The sequence below is a fragment of the Piliocolobus tephrosceles genome, chromosome 13 (genome assembly GCF_002776525.5).
Source record: "Piliocolobus tephrosceles isolate RC106 chromosome 13, ASM277652v3, whole genome shotgun sequence".
In the NCBI taxonomy this organism is placed as follows: domain Eukaryota; kingdom Metazoa; phylum Chordata; class Mammalia; order Primates; family Cercopithecidae; genus Piliocolobus; species Piliocolobus tephrosceles.
Window position 1 is genome coordinate 90,080,556 of NC_045446.1, and position 19,671 is coordinate 90,100,226.

Below are 19,671 nucleotides of genomic sequence, written 5' to 3' on the forward strand. Positions count from 1 at the left end.
ACCTACAGTCATCTTACCAAACCTGACAAAAATAAGTAATGAAGAAAGGATTTCTTAGTCAATGAATGGTGTTGGGATAGCTGACAAGTCATTTGCAAAAGAATGAAACTGTACCCCTACCTCTCATCATATACAATAATTAAAAGTGGATTAAAAATGTAAATGTAAGACCTCAAAGTATAAGAATCCTAAAAGAAAAATTAGGAAACACCATTCTGGACATTGGCCTTGGGACAATGTCTTCAAAATCTTCAAAGTCTTCAAAAGCAATTGCAACCACAACAAAAAAACCTTTGACAAGTGTGACCTAATTAAACTAAAGAGCTTCTGCAGAGCAGAAGAAGCTATCAGTGTAGTAAATAGCCTGCAGAATGGGAGAAAATATTCTCAAACTATGCACACAACAAAGGTCTAATATCCAGAATCTATGAGGAACACAAACAATTGAACAACTGAAAAACAACCCCATTAAAAGAGCAAAAGACATGAACAGGCACTTCTCACAGAAAGACATATAAGAGGCCAGCCAGGTGCAGTGGCTCACTCCTGTAATCTCAGCACTTTGGGAGGCCAAGGTGTGCAAATCACTTGAGGCCAGGAGTTCAAGACCAGACTGGCCAACATGGTGAAACCACACCTCTATAAAAAATACAAAAATTAGCCAGGCATAGCGGGCCACAGGGGGCGAGGAGAGACCTGAGGCAGGAGGATCCCTTGTACCCCCTGGAGGTTGAGGCTGCAGTGAGCTGTGATTACACCACTGTACTCCATGCAGCCTGGGTGACAGAGTGAGACTCTGTCTTAAAACAACAACGGAAACAAAACAGACAGACAAGAAGTCAACAAACATATGAAAAAATGATCCACATTACTAATCATCGGAGAAATGCAAATCAAAGCCATAATGAGACACCATCTCACACCAGTGAAAATGGCTATTATTAAAAAGACAAAAACAACAGATGCTGGTAAAGCTGTGGAGAAGAGGGAATGTTTACATACTGTTGGTGGGAATACAAACTAATTCAGCCACTATGGAAAGCAGTTTGGAGATTCCTCAAAGAATTTAAACTGCCATTCAACTGAGCAATCCCATTACTGGTTATATATCCAAAAGAAAATAAATAGTTGTACCAAAATGAAACATTCACTCATATGTTCATTGTAGCACTATTCACAATAACGAAGACATCGAGTCAACCTATGTGCCCATCAATGGTGGATTATATAAAGAAAATGTGGTACATAAACACTGTGGAATACTAGCCAGCCATAAAAAATGAACGAGATCATGTCCTTTGCAACAACATGGATGCAACTGGAGGCCATTATCCAAAGTGAATTAACACGGAAACAGAAAACCAAATACCGCATGTTCTCACTCTTAAGTGGGAGGTAAACAATGCGATCTCATGGACATTAAAATGGAGACAATAAAAACTGAGGACTACTAAAGGAGAGAGGGAGGAAGTGGGGCAAGAGTTGAAAAACTAACTGTTGGGTACTATGCTCTACCCTGGTTGACAGGATCAATCACTCCGAAACCTCAGCATCATGAAATATACCCACCCAGGTAACAAACCTGCACATGTATCCCCTGGATCTAAAATAAAAGTTAAAATTATAAAATAAATTGAAGTTAAAAAAAAAAAATAAAGTTGTGGTACACAAAATCCTGCATCCCCAAATGGATCAGGGGCCTAAAGTACAGGACATTCATAAATGATCTTTAATAGTTTATGTAAATGTTGCCTCCTGTCAGTAAGAAAGCACTCATCTTAAATCAAAAACTATAATACTGCCAGTGTCTGTGATACATTTATTTCTTTAAAGGAAGTAAACTTTTAAGCCAAACTTCTTACCTGCTAGATTAGAATTCACTCCAGTCAGTAAAACCCACATATTTTCAAGATATTAACAATCAGCATAAATGATAGTAAGTTAAATAAATGTCAACCATCTGTAATTCTTACAAGAGGATGCTTGTTTGTTTCCAAAAAGTATAATTTTTGCTTTCTAATACGTTGTTTTGTAGCATAGGAACTTTGGGGTTGAAATGGAATAAATTTCATTTCATTTTCACAGAAAATGAATGCTATATAATAAATAGAACTTTTCATTGACAATCTTGAATGCATTACATTACTCTTAAAGGGCATTGTGTTTTTCAAATGTTTTAAGCTAGCATCTCTCCTAGACTTAAACGACAAAATGAAATTCACCATTTCTAGTTTGGCTTTTTTCTAAATTTGTCTTCCTTCTTACACATCATAAATCCAGTTTGATCCATATTGGAAACCATATGATGTTTTCAAACTGATATCTTTATTAATGAAAATATGTAAGTATAACTTCATAGGCAGTTTTTCTCAGCAGCCTAAAATCTAATATCAATTGTTATGAAGTTCAATGCTGTAAATAACCATGAGCTCTGGTTAGTTGGCAAAATTGAAAACACATTTTAAAATAACATAAAGAATGTTGACTAAACATTAGGTCATTATTTCTAAATCTTAAATAGTTTAATATTATCACATTTCCATTGAAAAAATTGTCCTTCTTAGAATCAGGAGGATCCAATTTTAGGATATTTAAGTTCACAGGGGCTACTGGTTCTTACCCAAAGCTAGTGGCATATTGACTAAAACCACAACAGCCGTGTCTATTATGTTTCAGGTTGCTGGAGTAGGTCGATGCACTGGTGAAATAATACGTTATATTTCTGGAGCATAGAAGGGAGAAAAGGACAAAAGTACTAATTAAATTTGAAATCTGTATAATCCTGGAATGATGAATACATAGGAGAATATGGTAATTCCAAATGTCAGCCTCATTTTCACTGAACTTCTAAAAATTTTTAATAATGCTTTAATTTCTCACCTTCATATGAAAGTGAAGGTCCAGTTTTAACAAAGGTCTTGAAAGAGCCCAAATGCAAACTTAGATATAACATTCTTACGTTTAAAAAGTGCAGTGCAAGCAGCCCACACTCTTGCTACTTTGGTGGCAACACAGAAGAACTGCCATAAATCATCTCTTGGCTGTATACAATTAATTTTGTGTTCTGTACTTGTCCTCCTCTATGTTTTTATGCTGTTTTTTTTTTTTTTTTTTTTATTTGACTTTTGAGGTCACTCTTGGTTTTAGGTGAAACATCCAAGCTTAATATTAAAATATCACTCGGTGATATTGTAGTAACAAGTTCTAATAACCAAACTCAGGGTCACCCTTTCTTCCAGTTTTAAAATTAACGGTCAAAAAATGTCAAAAGAAAAATATCTTGTAACTCCTCAACCTTTTTGAATATAAGAAGATTTAAGTAAGTTTATTATACTTCTTGAAAGGCAAAATTTTCTACTATCACTGCATATTTTCACAGTGATGCTTTATCTTATTTATTATCACCCTAGAAATGGTTTTAGACTTCATCATTGGTTCTTACTATTTAGCTGATTGCAGTAAAACAGAAAAAAAAAAAAACTTTTTTAAAATAATTTTCAGAATAGCTATTCTTCCAGACGGGAGTCTACGGATCCTAAATGCTTCTAAATCAGATGAGGGAAAGTACGTTTGCCGAGGGGAAAATGTCTTTGGTTCCGCTGAAATTATAGCTTCGCTGTCTGTAAAAGGTAAGACAACACGGGTAAATGTTTTACTGCCATAGTCTCATGGTCTTATCAGAAAGAGAATAAATATAATATGAATGCATATATCTTTGGACTTAAGTGTGTGCATGCTCCTGTTTATAAAATACATTGCAAGCATAGAACTAAAACAGCCAAATTGTTACTTTCCACCATTTAGGGTACCAAAAAGGAAGGAACCTCTTACTGGCAGAAATTTTATTTTGCTTTGAATAAAATTTCTGAGAGAATGAGGCAAGCTTTCTGAAGTTTTAGTCAGTGTCTCAAAATTTAAACGTATGCCAACAGTATACAAATATTTTTCCTCTACCAAGAATAACTTTAGCATCAGTCAGTAATATTACTCTATTATCAATTCAACTAGGGATTTGGGGCAGAAAGGAGTAGCAGCAAGAGGATATGATGGAGGGTTGGGATAGCACTTCGCATTAGATAAACTCATTCCAGAGCTGGCTGTTGATGTCTGTATCAGTGAAATTTTTATATGCCTTTATTTTATATAAGAAATATTAATATTACTGCTTATATGTTTCCATTCATTTTCTAGTTCTAAAATGAGCTCGATTTCAAGCCTAGAACATTCTGTTGAGGCTCTATGTCACTGTTTAGTGATAGAAAATCTATCGTAGGCATTCCCTTCAGATGTTTTTCACAATGTATCTTTCACTGTTTTCATTGCGCATGTATCACATGGCAAACCACACTCTGGCCATAAAAATATAAAAATATTATTTTTTTCTGTCTTTAAAATAAAAATATAATTGAAATAACCAGTCCTCTGATATTTTAGAAGAGAGAACATCAAGAATGAAAAGAATAAAATTTAAAATATACTTTCATTTATATAACGCATTATTGGACTTAAACGCAGTCTTTAGTTCTTATTCCTTCTGTGTGCTAGTCGGTCCATTTTATAATAAGGCAATATTAGATCCAAAGACAATTTTAAAATAACAACAAAAATGGTATTTTCTTAATCATGAGTTTAATTATTTACTCAGAACACTCCAATCCCCATAAAATTTAAACTACAGTGTACTGCATTTATCTGTCTTCTCTGATGAGGCCAGAACTTAGAATGCTATATGGAATATTTGACTTCCAGAATGTTAATATTTACAGTGACATTCCTGTCCCAGAATTGCACTTTTTTCTCAGTGGCTGCTTAGAAGGATGTGGAATATTAAAGGATCTGATCAGTGGTTATAAGTGGTGTTTCATCAGACTGCACTGTTGCAAACAACAGACCTAGAACAGGAAATTTAAGCCAATTGTTAATCACTATTAATTGTCTTGTATCTATGACCAGTAATCTAATTAAGAAAGAAGATAAAACCAAAATCTTATCTTCATCACCTCTCTACTATATTCAAAACACATTATAATGTAATCAACTACACTAACTTAACTCTTTAATGTAAAGCCTGTATTAACCTTTATTTGTTCAAAGTTGCTCTAAACCCAGTAAAAAATGTGACTATTTTAAAATTTTAACTGAATCATGAAGAAGTTAAACATAAACATTGTTTTCTCAAAAAACATTTTCATTCAGTGTTTCTACAGTTCTTTTTGTATCTCAAGCCATCTACAATATAGCAAAGGTACAAAAAGAGGTACCTTCTGCTGATTATGAAATACTTTTCTACTCCTAAAAGCTTCCTGTTGAGTGTAAAGCAAATACAAGGTGGTGGCGTTGTAGTATTATATTTTTATCTCTGTTAAGATAGTTATTTTCAGGAAGGTGCTTTCTATTGCCCTGTAGCCTCCTCTCATCTTTAAAGAAGCGAAACCTCCCTAAATTCTTTCTGAAACATAAAACATTTTTATTGTAAAAATTCTTTCATTTACTTAACGATCCTTGAAAGTGGTCAGAGAGGCTGCAGCCTCTTCTTTTTTTCTAATGTTCCTCCTTGCATAAAGTCAAATGCTGCTTCTAATTAGGTAGTCTCTTGTCTTTTTAAAATCCAAGTGACCTTCTTAATAGGAACAGAGGCTCTTAAATCATGTGTCCCCTACAAAAGTATGGTAATACGCCCTAGCATCCAAAAGTTAACATTTTACTTAATAATAATTTATTTAAAGATGTAAAATATCAGGTATATGTATCTGCAGCATCTGTATTGTAAAGATTTTTTCTTTTCTCAATTATTTAACGTAAAATATAACATATGGTAACATAACAGGTTAGTTATGTTAATTAATGTATTTTTATTTCTATAGAACCTACAAGGATAGAACTTACTCCTAAAAGAACAGAATTGACAGTGGGAGAAAGCATTGTTCTTAACTGCAAAGCAATTCACGATGCTAGTTTGGATGTCACTTTCTACTGGACTCTGAAAGGACAGCCTATTGATTTTGAGGAAGAAGGTGGACATTTTGAAAGCATCAGGGCCGTAAGTGAATACACTTTTATTCTTTTAGTAATGATAACTTTAGAAATGTTGAATCAAATGTAAGACCTTGCTTAGCTATGAAATGCTAAGAAAAAAAAAAAACAGGACAGAAATCAGCTTGATAAAAACAATCACTTTCTTCCGTTTTTTATGTTATGTCAAACTGAAAGTAATACGTAATTATTTTAAAACCGCCAGTAAAAAAACTGAGAATTCCTCATTATGTAAATATGGTTTCTTTGCCACTTTTATTTAATATTGACAATATTTCTTAAAAGTGATGTTGCTAAAGTGGCGATCGCATTATTTAAAGCATCATTAACAGTTATTATGATACAATAAATAAATAAATAAAATGCCTGCCTGTCCTTCTCCTCAAGAACAGTAATTTTTGGAATTTTTTTAATGTCTCACATTTATAAAGATTAAACACGCAACTCATAGTCATAAATGCACATTAGCCTTAAGTCAGTATTCAAAGATACACTCATTTTTTTTCCCTAATATCTTCTTTCATATTGTGTACCTACATGGCAATCAACCAAATGGAGTGGGAAATCTTTTGAACCAAATCCTACAGAACCATCACAGTGCTTTAACTCTAGAGAAGTGAAAAGAGGCCCCTTCCTTCCATCGACTTGTTTAAAATGTAATAGAGTAACATAATGACAGAAGGAGGAGAAAGACAGATGGAACTGGGGTGGTGGAAAAAGAGCGACTTTGGCTGGAATCTTCCTTCTATATCGGCTAAAGAGATGGAGCCAAATACAATTTTTGCCTACAAATTGGATTTAAAATGCCGTTGCATACTTATTATTATCAGCTGATTTGTCCCTAAACACTTTGAGAAGCATTGGAAAACCATAGCTCTAGTGAGCCCAAGTATGTAAACTCATTTTCAATTGGATTTTATTTTAAAGGCTATGGGATACAAGGGAAAAAAAAAAAAGCCCTAAATCCAAAGTCAGGAATTCTCTGGATCGAGTCCCAGCTTCACCTCTAATCAGCTGTATAACATAAAGCCAGTCACATGATTTGCCTGGGTATTAATTTCTGGAGAAATAAAGTGAAAAAGTTATACCAGATAATTTCTAAGATAGCTTCTCACTTTAGAATTTGGTAAATGTATATTACTAGAAGAGTAAAGATGAGCTCTCTTTGTTGCATTTTCCAATGTAACAAAAATTAGCCACTTTCTTCAAAACTATTCCTTTCTTCCTGGTTTACTTTCCAATTAATAGGAGAGAGTATATAAATAAGAAACAATTGCCAACTACCTTGTTCACCATCTCATTAAGTGAGCTAATTTCAATTGTTCATGTCCAAGTTATATGTAAAATATTTAGATTGTGTTAAATTGAACACATTTTGCTCTGCTTTGTGGTTTTCCTTCTTCCTTTATCTTGGGTTGATCATTCCTTCCTACAATATTGTTCCTACAAATTTTATAACATGGATGATGCAAAACGGACCAAGAAAATTTAATTTTAAAATATCACATTTTTATAAAAAAAATCCATAAGAAAATATCTTCTTAGGATTGTCTGGAAACATCCATTTTGAGTGATCACATATACATAAAGCAAAAATATGTCCAAAAATAAATAGCCCCCTTCTTATAAGTAATCCCCCTCTTTATTTTAAAATACCAATAGGAAAACTAATGCACCTGGTGAAGTTACATGAATTATTGTTTTTGTCTCTTAGACATAGATATATTTAGGTTGATGTCATTCATTTGTGGTAATAAATACTTTTTTTCCATAAAGTTAGCAGTTAAGAACATCTGCTGTGTTCTTCCTTGCATATATGCTTTCCTTGCCCCAGAGAGTGCAAAAAAAAAAAAAAAAAGAGACTCCTTATTCCATGCAAGCCCATATAATTTAATTACAACCCACTTTGAAATTAGGCTCTGGATTAGAAACAGTAACAATAAACTCTGAGACAGAAGAAGAAAGCAAATTATGGTACTGAGAAGGGAGAAAAACATTTAGTTTTAAGGTATATAGTCAAAATATATATTTAGTATGCATATGTACTTTAAAATAGATGAAAGCTTCAAAACTATAGCGTGTATAAGAAATTATCTATCACCTTTCTCTCAGTTACTTCAAACACTGAGTTTTGGCTGGCTTTAAGGACACATAACAGAGAAAATGCCATTGTATGACGATAAAAAGGTAAAGAACAGAAAGAACAACATTCTATGTTGCCCTTCTGCCCTTCTCCGTGTAAAATATGTCTGGAAAATAATGCTTTAGGAGAAAACATATAAAAATGTTATAAAGAAAGGAGATTTGAGAGGTCTTCTGGGCTTGCAGATACCTTCTTTATGTGAGATCAAGGATAGACTCTGGGAGTCAGAGGGACAGGATGGGGCTGAGAAGAGAGCCAAGAGGGGTGACTCAAGACCAGCTCCAAGTTTCCAAGAAGAGTCACTGAAGAATCTTGAAGGATCTCCTAAGGTGTCTAACCTATCCCAGCAGAGTAAAAAAAAATTAAACATGGGATTTAGGGACTTAAGCAGGAATAGCGTGTGCTGCTGATTGGAGCACTGTCTAGGCTAACTGTCCTAGGACAGAACCCTGCCAGTGGGTGAGTGAATGAGGGTGAATCAATCAGAAGAAAAACACATTACCACTGCATGAGGTAACATAAATTAACTAAACCTCTCAAGTGGGAAAAAGAGATAACAATATTTCGTATTTTGTAGATGCCATAATATGATTTAATGATATTCCCTATTTTTCAATTAGTTGTACTGGTATCTTTTATACACAGACATTAGTTTGTAGATAAAACTGTAGTCAATTATTTTATGTAGCCTTCATATACAGTCTATATACAATGCACATTGTTATGTTTTAAAATAGATGATTGCTTTGAACTGCACTTCAACACAGTACATAAACATATGATCACATCAGGCTAAAAAACAATAGTATTGCTTTAAATTAAAAATTATGTTTAAATTAAAACATGAATAATGATAAATGCTTCTACTATTTATGTTGCCCTCTTACAAACTCAGCAATTTGATTAATTTGGAGCGAATCCATTATTGAAGTCACCGTTGAAAGGGGAGAAGCACTCAATTAGTACATAAACATTTGATCCAATTCATTCAAATCCTTTTTGTGCAAATTTTATGAATAAACTGAATGTAATAAACTAGTTTTAAATCTTTTTAATTCTACAAGCTAAGTGCTGTTGGGGGATGGGGATCCAAAATAAAAGGCATAGCCCTTCACACCTAAGAGAGCTCTACTGAAGGGTAGAAAGTGCAGGATGGGCTGTGATCTGCTATAACAGAGCTACACCAGAGAACTATGTGCATACAGCTGTTAGAAGGGGGTTGGTATTTGAAATGGACCTGGCTGGGAAGGATTTCACCAGGTGCCTAGGAGAAACTGCATTTCAGACAGACAGAGCGAGCAGGTCGGGCAAACACAGAAGGGCAGAAGAGCTTAGTGTGTGTTTTGGGAACAGTGAGGAACCAGTGAGGGTGTAGAGTAGACAATAAATCAATATTTGTTGAATAAGTTTAAAGGAAAGCAGCAGAGGCCTCAAAGGCACTGATTTCTGAGCTGTAAAATTTGATTTGTATTTTGAGCACAACAGGGATTCACGTGATTCAGATTTGTCTTTAGGAAGATAATTCTGACAGCTGTGTGGAGGAGAGGTTGACTAGTTTGTGGATTTTACATTCAGTGTAGACCTGTTAAGTAGAGGTTATAATAAGGAGATAATCATTGTAAGTGTTGACCTTAAATAACCATCCTCTAACTAAATAAAAGCATTTACTATTGTGTCCTGACATGAGAGTTTATGCTGGTCAGAGGTCTACAAGAACCTCTGATTCCTCTCGGGATGTCTGAATAGCATCTGAGCTATTGAGCATTGCCATGTGGCCCCAGAGCCACAGTCTTCATGGAGGACTGTGGTGAGCCACTGTTTTCCAGTGACTTGAAATCCTCTAATTATTCATATAGGATATAAGAAAGTTTCTATCCTTATAATGCATAAAGAAGTGTTACACTGAATATCATGGTGGACTGCAATGTGTTGCTTTTTTAACAGAGAAAAATATCTCATGCATTTGTCATTAGAAGGGTCCGCTAGAGAAGAATTGCCCTTTTCATTGTGAACTTGATAAATTGCAACCTAATAGGCAACTGAGCCAAAGTGCTATATAGCTGCATGATCCTTCACATTTACCCAGTTCTCTGGTTATAGCAATACATGTAGGAAGGCAGAATGGGAATTTTGAACCCATTTTTTAATGAGGAAACTTTAAGAGTAAGACTTTTCCAGGCCACATAAATTGGGGTAATAAGATTCAGTATCATGTGATTTTTAAACTACACATTTGTTCACTCTCCTTTATAAAGCTAACTCTCTCCATATTCATTGACCATTTGTGTGTTCAGCCTTTGTCTATAAACTGTGGGAAATAAAAGTCAAAGGAAGGTTTGATTCCAGTCTTCAGTAAACATAAAGATAATGCAAGACATTAAGCAATTCAAGAAAAATATGACCATAAAAACAATTACTAACTTTTAAAATCACAGTCAAATTTTGTTGAAGACTAGGAAGGAAAGAGATTAATGTGACATTTTATGATTGTGAAGAAGAGCAAAATAAATAATTGAACACTTATGCGCCAAGCACTGAGCTAAGATAGATGGATAGTGTATGTATATCTGTCTAGGCACACACACACACATGCACACACACACAATAGCTCACTGATTCCTCTTAACAACCATAGGAAGTAATGTTATTTGGGGAAAACATGCTACCTGACCTAGACCTCAGTGAGTAGAATTAGAATAGTCAAAGCAGAAAAAAGAGACAATCTAAGGTGAGAAAAGATACTGTATCTTAGGGTTGTGCTGGATCATACAGATTATTGAATTTGGCCTAGGCTGTTATCTAGAAGTCTCTTTCCGTATCATTAGTGCATGTCCTAATACTTTCAGTGATGAGGACTCACTCCTCTAAAGTTCATTTCATTACCAGTCACTTCTGAATGTCAGAAAGTTGGAAAGTAGGAGTAACTATGATCACCTGTATGCCAAGCATGAGACCCATAAGGAAACATGTCTGATTCATATGCAGAATTTTTGTGGAGTATTAGGTGAATAGAAAGACAGAATATAAACCCCTTAGTGCCTTGAGAATTTTATATTAGCTGAAAAGCTCTAGCCTATATTAATTTTATTATTACAGATACTTCTATTCCTAGTTTATCTTCTTCAGAATTAGCTATTTCCGAAAGAGTAAAAGTCTCAGAACACAGCGAGTGCTCAATTGGCAACGTTCTGTTTCCTGATTGATAAAGATTAATTGTGTAAAAATCAATGGAATCCTTGGGTATACTGCCAGTTTACTAAGGCACAAAGCTGTAAGGGTTTCATGAGCAAATACTTCTTCCTCTTCTTCATCAACTTGGCATGCGAAGCCTGGGAGATATTTCACCACTAAACAGGAAGTGCATGAAAGGGCAGAAGATCTAACAAAGGCTCACAGTCTCTTAGACTCATTAGGTTTGTTATTAACATTCACACTGTCATGTAATATGGTCCCATCGACTCTGAGTGCTACCCTTTCCCTATCTCACTAAGGGCCTATCCTTTCTCATCAGTTCAGATCCTACCTCCTGGTTCTTTGTCCTGCTCTGAACGCTGGCAACCTAGTAATCCACCCATTTTCTATTCCAACCTCCTGACCGCCACATATTTGCTGTATTACTGTTCCCTCCCAATCTTTCACCTAACTTAAAAAAATTGTAATTTTAATAGGACAGAAACATACAGTAACCATCAACCAAAACTTGGGAGCCCTCACAAAGAAAGGTTACCTTCAAAGGTTTTAGAATATTCAGACTATCCCAGAAAAGTGCACCATATTCATTCTCCGACTTGTGTGTGCTAAAAAATATGCCTCTACTCACTATCTTATCAAAGTAGAAATCATTCCCAAAGCAAATAAGAATGTCCATCTTTTTTAAGTATGTATATATGTTCACGTAGTTTATGAATATGACCAAAATATGCCATTTAATTCTGTGAGTCTATAATATTTTGTGTATTGATAAACTGCAGGGATCCTAAAAGCAAGGGCTAATAAGTAATTTTATTTTTCACCACTTTGTACTAAGAATGTCCATAAAATAGCCATTCAGCCAATCCTGGTTCAATAAAAACAAAACCTCATATAAAGCGTTTTCTCTGCTTAGCCAACTGCTACATTATTTCGGAGGTTTTAATATAATTAAATACTACATAAAATTCTGCTAAAATCTGTTTTCATAACAGAATAATTTGTTTCCTTGCTTTTTTTACTTTTTACACAAAATTGGAATATCACATTAGCACAGTTTGACATCTAAGACAGTCTGTTATTGGGAGACCCTTCCTTACTTCCTGTGGGTCCCAGGGCAGTCAGGATTGGAAAGTAGTGCTTTATTGTCCATCTCCATTTGACTCTAATTAGCAGATTTTCCCACAGAGCAAAATGTGAAGCGTGTCTCTTCACTTTCTGGAGATTGTCAAAATCAGTAAAATCAGGTAATGTCTTCAAGTTGTCACATATAAAAAGACAGGCTTAGCCATCCAATTCATATGCTGCACTTTGTTCATCTAAATATAATCTACCAAAACAAACTTCCTACATTGTGGTAGGTATACAGAGCATTTTTATTAATTTGGAAGTTCCATTTTTGATAGTTGTTTTATCTTTATGACAGGTTTCATAACATTATGTGTGCTATGAATAGTTACTAGTATCCTTGCAAATTTTTATTTTGGTGTAGAACTGGAGGTTTTTGTTATTATTGTCAGAGTATAAAGCTTTTTCATAGAGAAAGGCAATTTTCATTGTGGGCATGCTGGGAAATATTAGATCAATACCTTGGATTCCGTAATCTCTGAGGGGATAAGAGTACGGTAATTCCCAGAGACAGCGAGGATATTTTAGGTTATTGGATAGAAAAAATGTGAAGAATGAGAAAAAGAAGACACTCTTTACTCCTTAGTAGAATTTGCTCTCCTAGGTTGTAAACTTCAAAAGTTAAATATGCTTCTAGTTTAGTAACTCCAGAAATTTAAAAAATGCTTACATGTATCTAGGACTGTATATGTTTTCTCTTTTTGAGGTTTTGTTTTTTTCCAGTGTTGTTTTTCCATTTCATACCTATATAAACTCAGACTAGTTTTTAATAATCCGATAGTCTCACTGAGTTGATTGTTTTTAATCCAACAAAAACATGAATTTATCTGGAATGAAGTGCCTATTATTGAGAAATGTGATCACTGGTAGGCCACAGTGGGTTGTTGCATTCACTGTTGTTAACTTTGACAATAAAGTCAATCCGATTTATTTCAGTGATGTTTATTAAACCAAATTCTCTCCTAACACCAAGTTACTTTTGACACTGACTTACTTGGACATATCAGTCTTTCTGATATTCATAACAAACTTCTCATGCAAATTTCTATCGATTATCCTGTAATTGTACATTGAAGAGCAATCAATGACTCCTGGTTTTAAAACTATTTTCCCTTTCCAATCTGACAGAAACTTTAGAAGGCAAAAACAAGTCTTAATTATATATATGCTATAAAAAGTTTAGAATGAGTGAATAACCAAATGAATGAATAATATCAAATCCATTCTTTATAACATTATCACTTTCCACTTATATCAAATGTTCAAGTTACCGAAATGAGTACCTAAATTATGTTTGGTGCCTAATAACCATCTTTTCTCAATATTCAACTTTACACATAATCAGTACTTTCTTTTATTTACATCTTAAGGGACTATTGTTCACACCTTGATAGTTTTTCATCATATCTCTACCTCCCTCTTGTTTTCCTTTACTTCTCTTTCATTATTCATATTACTCGTGAGCCTATTCCAATCAATTGAAATAGGAAGGATAAATAATGTGGCAACTTTAACTGAAGATACCATAAGCCAGTGTAGTAGATGCTGTGGTGTGTTGCCCAGATCCTCCCTTCAAGACTGAGCCACTCCTTCCCCAAGCTATGGAGAATAATGGTGGCTGACAGCTCTCAGCAGTGTTCCACTCTGGGAATTGCCTTTAGTCAGAGTTATCTGGCTCAAGCTGTGCTCCATCCCGAGCTCATGCTGAATGCATAGAGATGATTAGTGTATAGGGGTGATTATAATGACCAGACCCCCTCCTCAGCTACAGAATTACAGCTCTCACCTATTTAATGCCTAATAGATACCTGACAATATGCTAGACTTTTCAAATATTATTTCATGTACTTCCCTCAAATCTGCTTTGGTGTAGAAATTGTGTTACTGTTGTCATTGTTGTTTGACAAAAGAAGAAAAAGAAATTTAGAAAGATAAACAACTTTCCCAAACTTAGCTGTTGTATACAAGAGTTATCCAAACTAGGACTGAACTCCAATACATTATCATTTATCAGATCTAGGGATAGCTAGAACTATTTAGCAAGATTACATTTTTAATTCCCTACTTAGTAAATTTAGTATTATCTGGTGAAAAATATAGATAATTATTGTTCATCCATTTTCAAATTTGTGAGCCAATTATTGCCATTGCTGGTAACATTCTCATGTATTCTTCTAAAATTATTCATTCTTATGAATTTTATACTATGATAGTGTGGTTACATTTACACTACATGAGATCCAAATTTCAAATATTTATGCATTTCACTATCATGGGCTATCTCCTGCCCCTTTGCCAAAAAACATATTTCTATTAAATATGGATATACAATTATATTTATATTAAAAGCAGCCGTATAAGTCAGATTATTAAAACCTTAATTGTTTTATCATAAGTTTGAAACACTTTCATTGTCTGAGTAAGACCTAAGCTAAAACATTTAAATATAATTTTACATCTTTAACAGCCCTTTTTACCCTTCTTCCCTCATAGGTATTATTTCACTGGATTCCTGTAACTAAACTGTTAGTCAAGTTATATATAAATGAGAAAACTGAGCCCCAGGAAGGAAGACAAGTAAAGATTCAACCTAACGAAGGCCTGAGTAACACAGGCCCATTTATGGAACAGCCCTTGGGCTTCTTTGAACTTAAAACTTCAATGCCATGAACTATGTTCCAAATATGATTTGCTGTTGTAAAGCACAGAGGGAACTAAAACTAGCTGTAACTCTTCATCGTGTCTTTCAACAGTGAGATGATAAAAAGATGGAAGGCTTACCTCTTTAGCTAGTAATAACTACATCTGTTGTTACTATACTTACTTGATCACTATTAAAACATTAAAATTATATGTTCAGTAAGATAAAATCATCAAATTGTTTAAAATTCTCCCACAAAAGTTACTGAGAATTAATTGAGAAACATCTTAAAATATCCCACTACACTTGCCTCTTCAGATGTTCTGTGGGTGTGTTTTCCCATTAATTAAAGCTCATTCTTCTGGCAGCTGTAATTGTTTCATTTTATGGTATGTGAACCCATTTTTATCAACATCCCTTTTTAGGCTTTGAAGTTTCTCTCAAAATGGATATGAGACGCAATATATTACATTGCTTTAACAACTGAAGTGGATGCAAAGAATGTAGAGTACAAGGGTCTCAATCATTCTTCTGAAGAAAATAATTGGTATCCACATTTAAAATCATATCTATTCTTAGTAAGTATGTGTTTACAGCATTGTTTGATGCACATTTTTGGCCACCAAAATCCAGTTTTCAAGTCAGATGCCTGAAGTGTCTCAGATTCTTTTTTTTTTTCTACCCCCATATCCATCAAATTTTCAAATATTACTGATTCCATTTTGAATCTGTTGATTCCTTTTCTCCATTCCTGGAGTCAAAGTCCTATTCCCAGCACTTATTTCTAGGGCTGTCATCTCACCACCTTTTACACTATAATCACAATCATTACTATGTTTCTAACAAGTCGATTTTATCATACTACCCCTCCCCATTCCATCCAAGTACATAAATGTGCACATACACACACACACACACACATACATGCACGCGCACCCTATCTTGGATCTAACTCCAGCCTATATGTCAAACTTCATCTTCCAACATTTTCCCCTTATTATTTTATAGCAAAGCCCAATAATTCTCTGAAAATATCATGTTCTCACATGCTGACCCACTGCCAAGAATACTATTCCCTGACTTGTAAGCTCTGCAAACTGCGGCATTTGCCTCAAGGAAGCTTGAAGTCTTTTCCCAGTGCTTCCATTATAACTTACAGTTCCCACCACCCGAGCAGGTATCAAATGCTGCTTTAAACATTTGCTTGATTTTTTTCTCTTCTAGCCTTTATGTTTCTGAAAGTTAGGAACATACTTATCTGCTGAACTTGACACAGTACCGGGTGCACATTAAAGACCAAATAAGTATTTGTAGTTATTAAAGGAATCATTAGACATAGGAGTATATGAACTAAAAACTAGCCATTCAGAGTAGGTCACCAAGAAACAAACATTGACTAATATATATATCATTATAGACAGATAAATAGATATCGTTCTATATATAGGTGTCTATATATCTCTCATTGATCTATATGGAGAGATGATATATAGATATCTATAGATCTATACATCTAGATCTATAAATATAGATAAATATGAAAAAAGAGAGAAAAGAGAGACAGGCTCTCACTCTGTCGCCCAGGCTAAAGTGCAGTGGTACAATCTCAGCTCACGACAGCCTCCACCTCCAAGACTGAAGCCATCCTCCTACCTCAGCCTGTGGTTAAATAATGTTAGTTAACAGAGGAAGTTTCTAACTTCTGTTGTAACTATAAAATACGTCGGTGATCAACATGTTTGTTCATTTTACTTCACATAAAAATTTAAGTATTTTTAATGTTGTCCTAAAAGTAATTGTTTTCTCTGGAGATAATAATCACAGGAGTTGCTAATAAAAAGAGAAAAATACAATGGATTCTAGTTATCATGTTGAAGAAATACCGATAAGTTTCATAAGCACTCTGTTATTTTAAGGAGAATGTCCTACATATATCTATGTATCTAGGAGATATAATTTAACCTGGAGAATGCTGAAATGCATAATATAATAAGGCCCTGAATACTGGAATTTTTACCTTGTAGGAATAATATGTGAAAAAGATTTTTCTTTTTAGTTTTTTGAAAGCCTTCTTAGATAAAAGATTGTCCCTATTATCTAATACCACATAAGATTTAGGATTTTTATAAGCAAACAGTTCAGTTTTACATTTTGAAATACTACTGATATGTAAGTATTGTGTTTTTATCTGATCGACTCCTATGTTATTTGTCAAAGTGATTTTCAAAGAGTTGGGTTTTTGAGAGGCCATTATTTCTAAGACATCTTTAAAATTCTACCTTCATTTTGCAATTTCTCTTTCGGCATCTGTTTTGTATTAAATTCTAAGGGGTGACTAAGTGTTATGATATATTTAGTTTTCAGCTTTTCAGAATCCTCTAGTTTCTTTCGTGGACTATTTTTATCATATTACAGTATAAAAATCAGCTTTAGGAGTCCAGAATTAATAACTCAGTAGGTAGCATCTCAAAGATATTTTCTCTCTCAGAAAAGGAGGAAGAGGAAATTTTAGAAAACACTATTGGACTATTATTCACTTCCTTTTTCCATCTGGTATCCATCATACAAGGGACCTGGAAAAGGTCACTTTAAAGAATTTGAGAAGCATGACAACATTATCTTTAATGAATAATTGAAGGCTCTATTGAGCATTTATCAGTGTACAATACAGTCAGCCTCTGTCTCATGGTTCTGTATCCGCGGATTCAACCAATGTGGATGGAAAATATTTTAAAATCAATAACAGCATGCAACAAAAAATACAAATATAAAACAGTACAGTATAACAACTATTTACCTAGCATTTATATTATATTAGATATTATAACTAATCTAGGGATAATTTAAAGTATACTGGAGAGTATGCACTAGGTTATATGCAAATACTACACCATTTTATATAAGGGACTTGAGCAAGCATGCATTGTACTATGCTATCCTGAAACCAGTCTTCCATAGATACAGAGGGACAACTGTAGATAAATTCTTATTTTATCTCAGTTCCATGGAAATAAGTGGAGCATTCATACACTAGGCACTGTTCAGGAGCTGAGGATTCTGCATTCATCAATAACAAACCTTCTATGAGAGGTATACGAATACAACTAAAGTAAAGTACTGTCTTTAGGATCAGTCTTATAGAGGAACATACATATAGAGAGATATATGGCAACTGTAATGAAAGAAGTATGTTCAGGAAGCTGAGTCAAAGGTACACATCACCCAACCCGTGGAAGCAGGGCAGACTTCCTAAACCAAATGTTACCTGAGCCTACTCTTAGAGTAAGCTCTAACAGTAGACAAAGAGTCTGCTTTTGCAGACAAAGCAGAGAGAGGAAGTACAAAAGAAAAAAGACTTTACAGGTAGAGGGTGAGCATGATAAAATATGGGAGATACTGAAGTTTTGTCTACTAAATTCCAATAAATAATGATCTTGTAGTTAAACCTCATTTAATATATTACTATAGTAATTCTGTATTAAAGAGGGCTTCTCAAATCCCCTGTGAGAGTTAAGTAAATGACCATGATTATTCTTGGTTTCAATTGTAGCAAGGTACGTATACATAGCAAAAGTAAAGTTGCAGATGTTTTCCAAATTGAATCCAGGGATAAACTGTATCTTGCCTAACATAAGTATGTGCGTTTTACATAAATTTACATGTTGCTTGAAGCTTTCTGTGGTATAGATAAAATATAAATTAACTATTACGACTGTTAACATTCAATTTTTAGGGTCATTGAGATAATTCCCTGAGGACTGTGTGATTTTTCTCGTGAGGCTGCTTGTTTTTCTAAAGGCATCTCTAAGAATAAGTGCACTTAAGGAAAACAGGGACTAAGATCAGAACTTCTGCTTCCTTTCACATTTATTCCCATACTAAACAATAAATTTTTAGGACAGGGATTATATTGATTTTGCCAACCATTGCCAGCACCTGGCATCACGCTTGGCAGATATATTTGCTAAACGAAATATATACTAAATAAAATATTTGTCTAATTATATAAACAAATAGAATTGTATATCCTTATATATCAGCACTTTTTATATCCTTATTATCTGCTGAATCACCCAACCAAAAAATAAAAATATATCAATTTCAGGAAAAATTTGATAAATTTGTTCACTTTGCAAACACCTAATGGTTACCTGTAATGTGTACAGTATTAACCAGAGTATGACTGAATAAGCCCAGGCCAGAGCTCTTTTACATAGAGCTCTTCGTCTATTGACAGATAGATGGACCTCTAAACAACTATTTAACATGATAGCTTTAGAGTATTCAGATATTATACTGATGAGAGAAATAAACTCGAGGAGAAATTTGAGTTAATAAATAGGTATGTCATTAGCAGAAAAGCTTGTTCTTAGAATTAATGTTCAATTGAATTCAACTAAGCTCATTACTAAAAGTTATTCAACCTACTAGCATAAGGTAAGGTAATACTCTGATAATTTTTGAATTACCTTAAAATCAACTCTTTTTCTTTATATACCTTACACATTCCATAAAACCAAAAGAATTTACTATTTTC

The 19,671-nt window shown here is 34.1% G+C and overlaps 1 protein-coding gene across 3 annotated transcripts in view; it reads left to right on the forward strand.

Annotated features, from left to right (window-relative positions):
* The window catches only part of CNTN5 (contactin 5), a 1,320,702-nt gene that overhangs the window by 1,153,504 nt on the left and 147,527 nt on the right, over positions 1–19,671 (forward strand). For all 3 annotated transcript variants that reach the window (XM_023208001.2, XM_023208000.2, XM_023208002.1), the window contains 2 exons: positions 3,502–3,629; positions 5,865–6,040. In XM_023208001.2, coding sequence (XP_023063769.1) covers positions 3,502–3,629; positions 5,865–6,040 — 304 coding nt within the window. The remainder of the gene's footprint in view (positions 1–3,501; positions 3,630–5,864; positions 6,041–19,671) is intronic.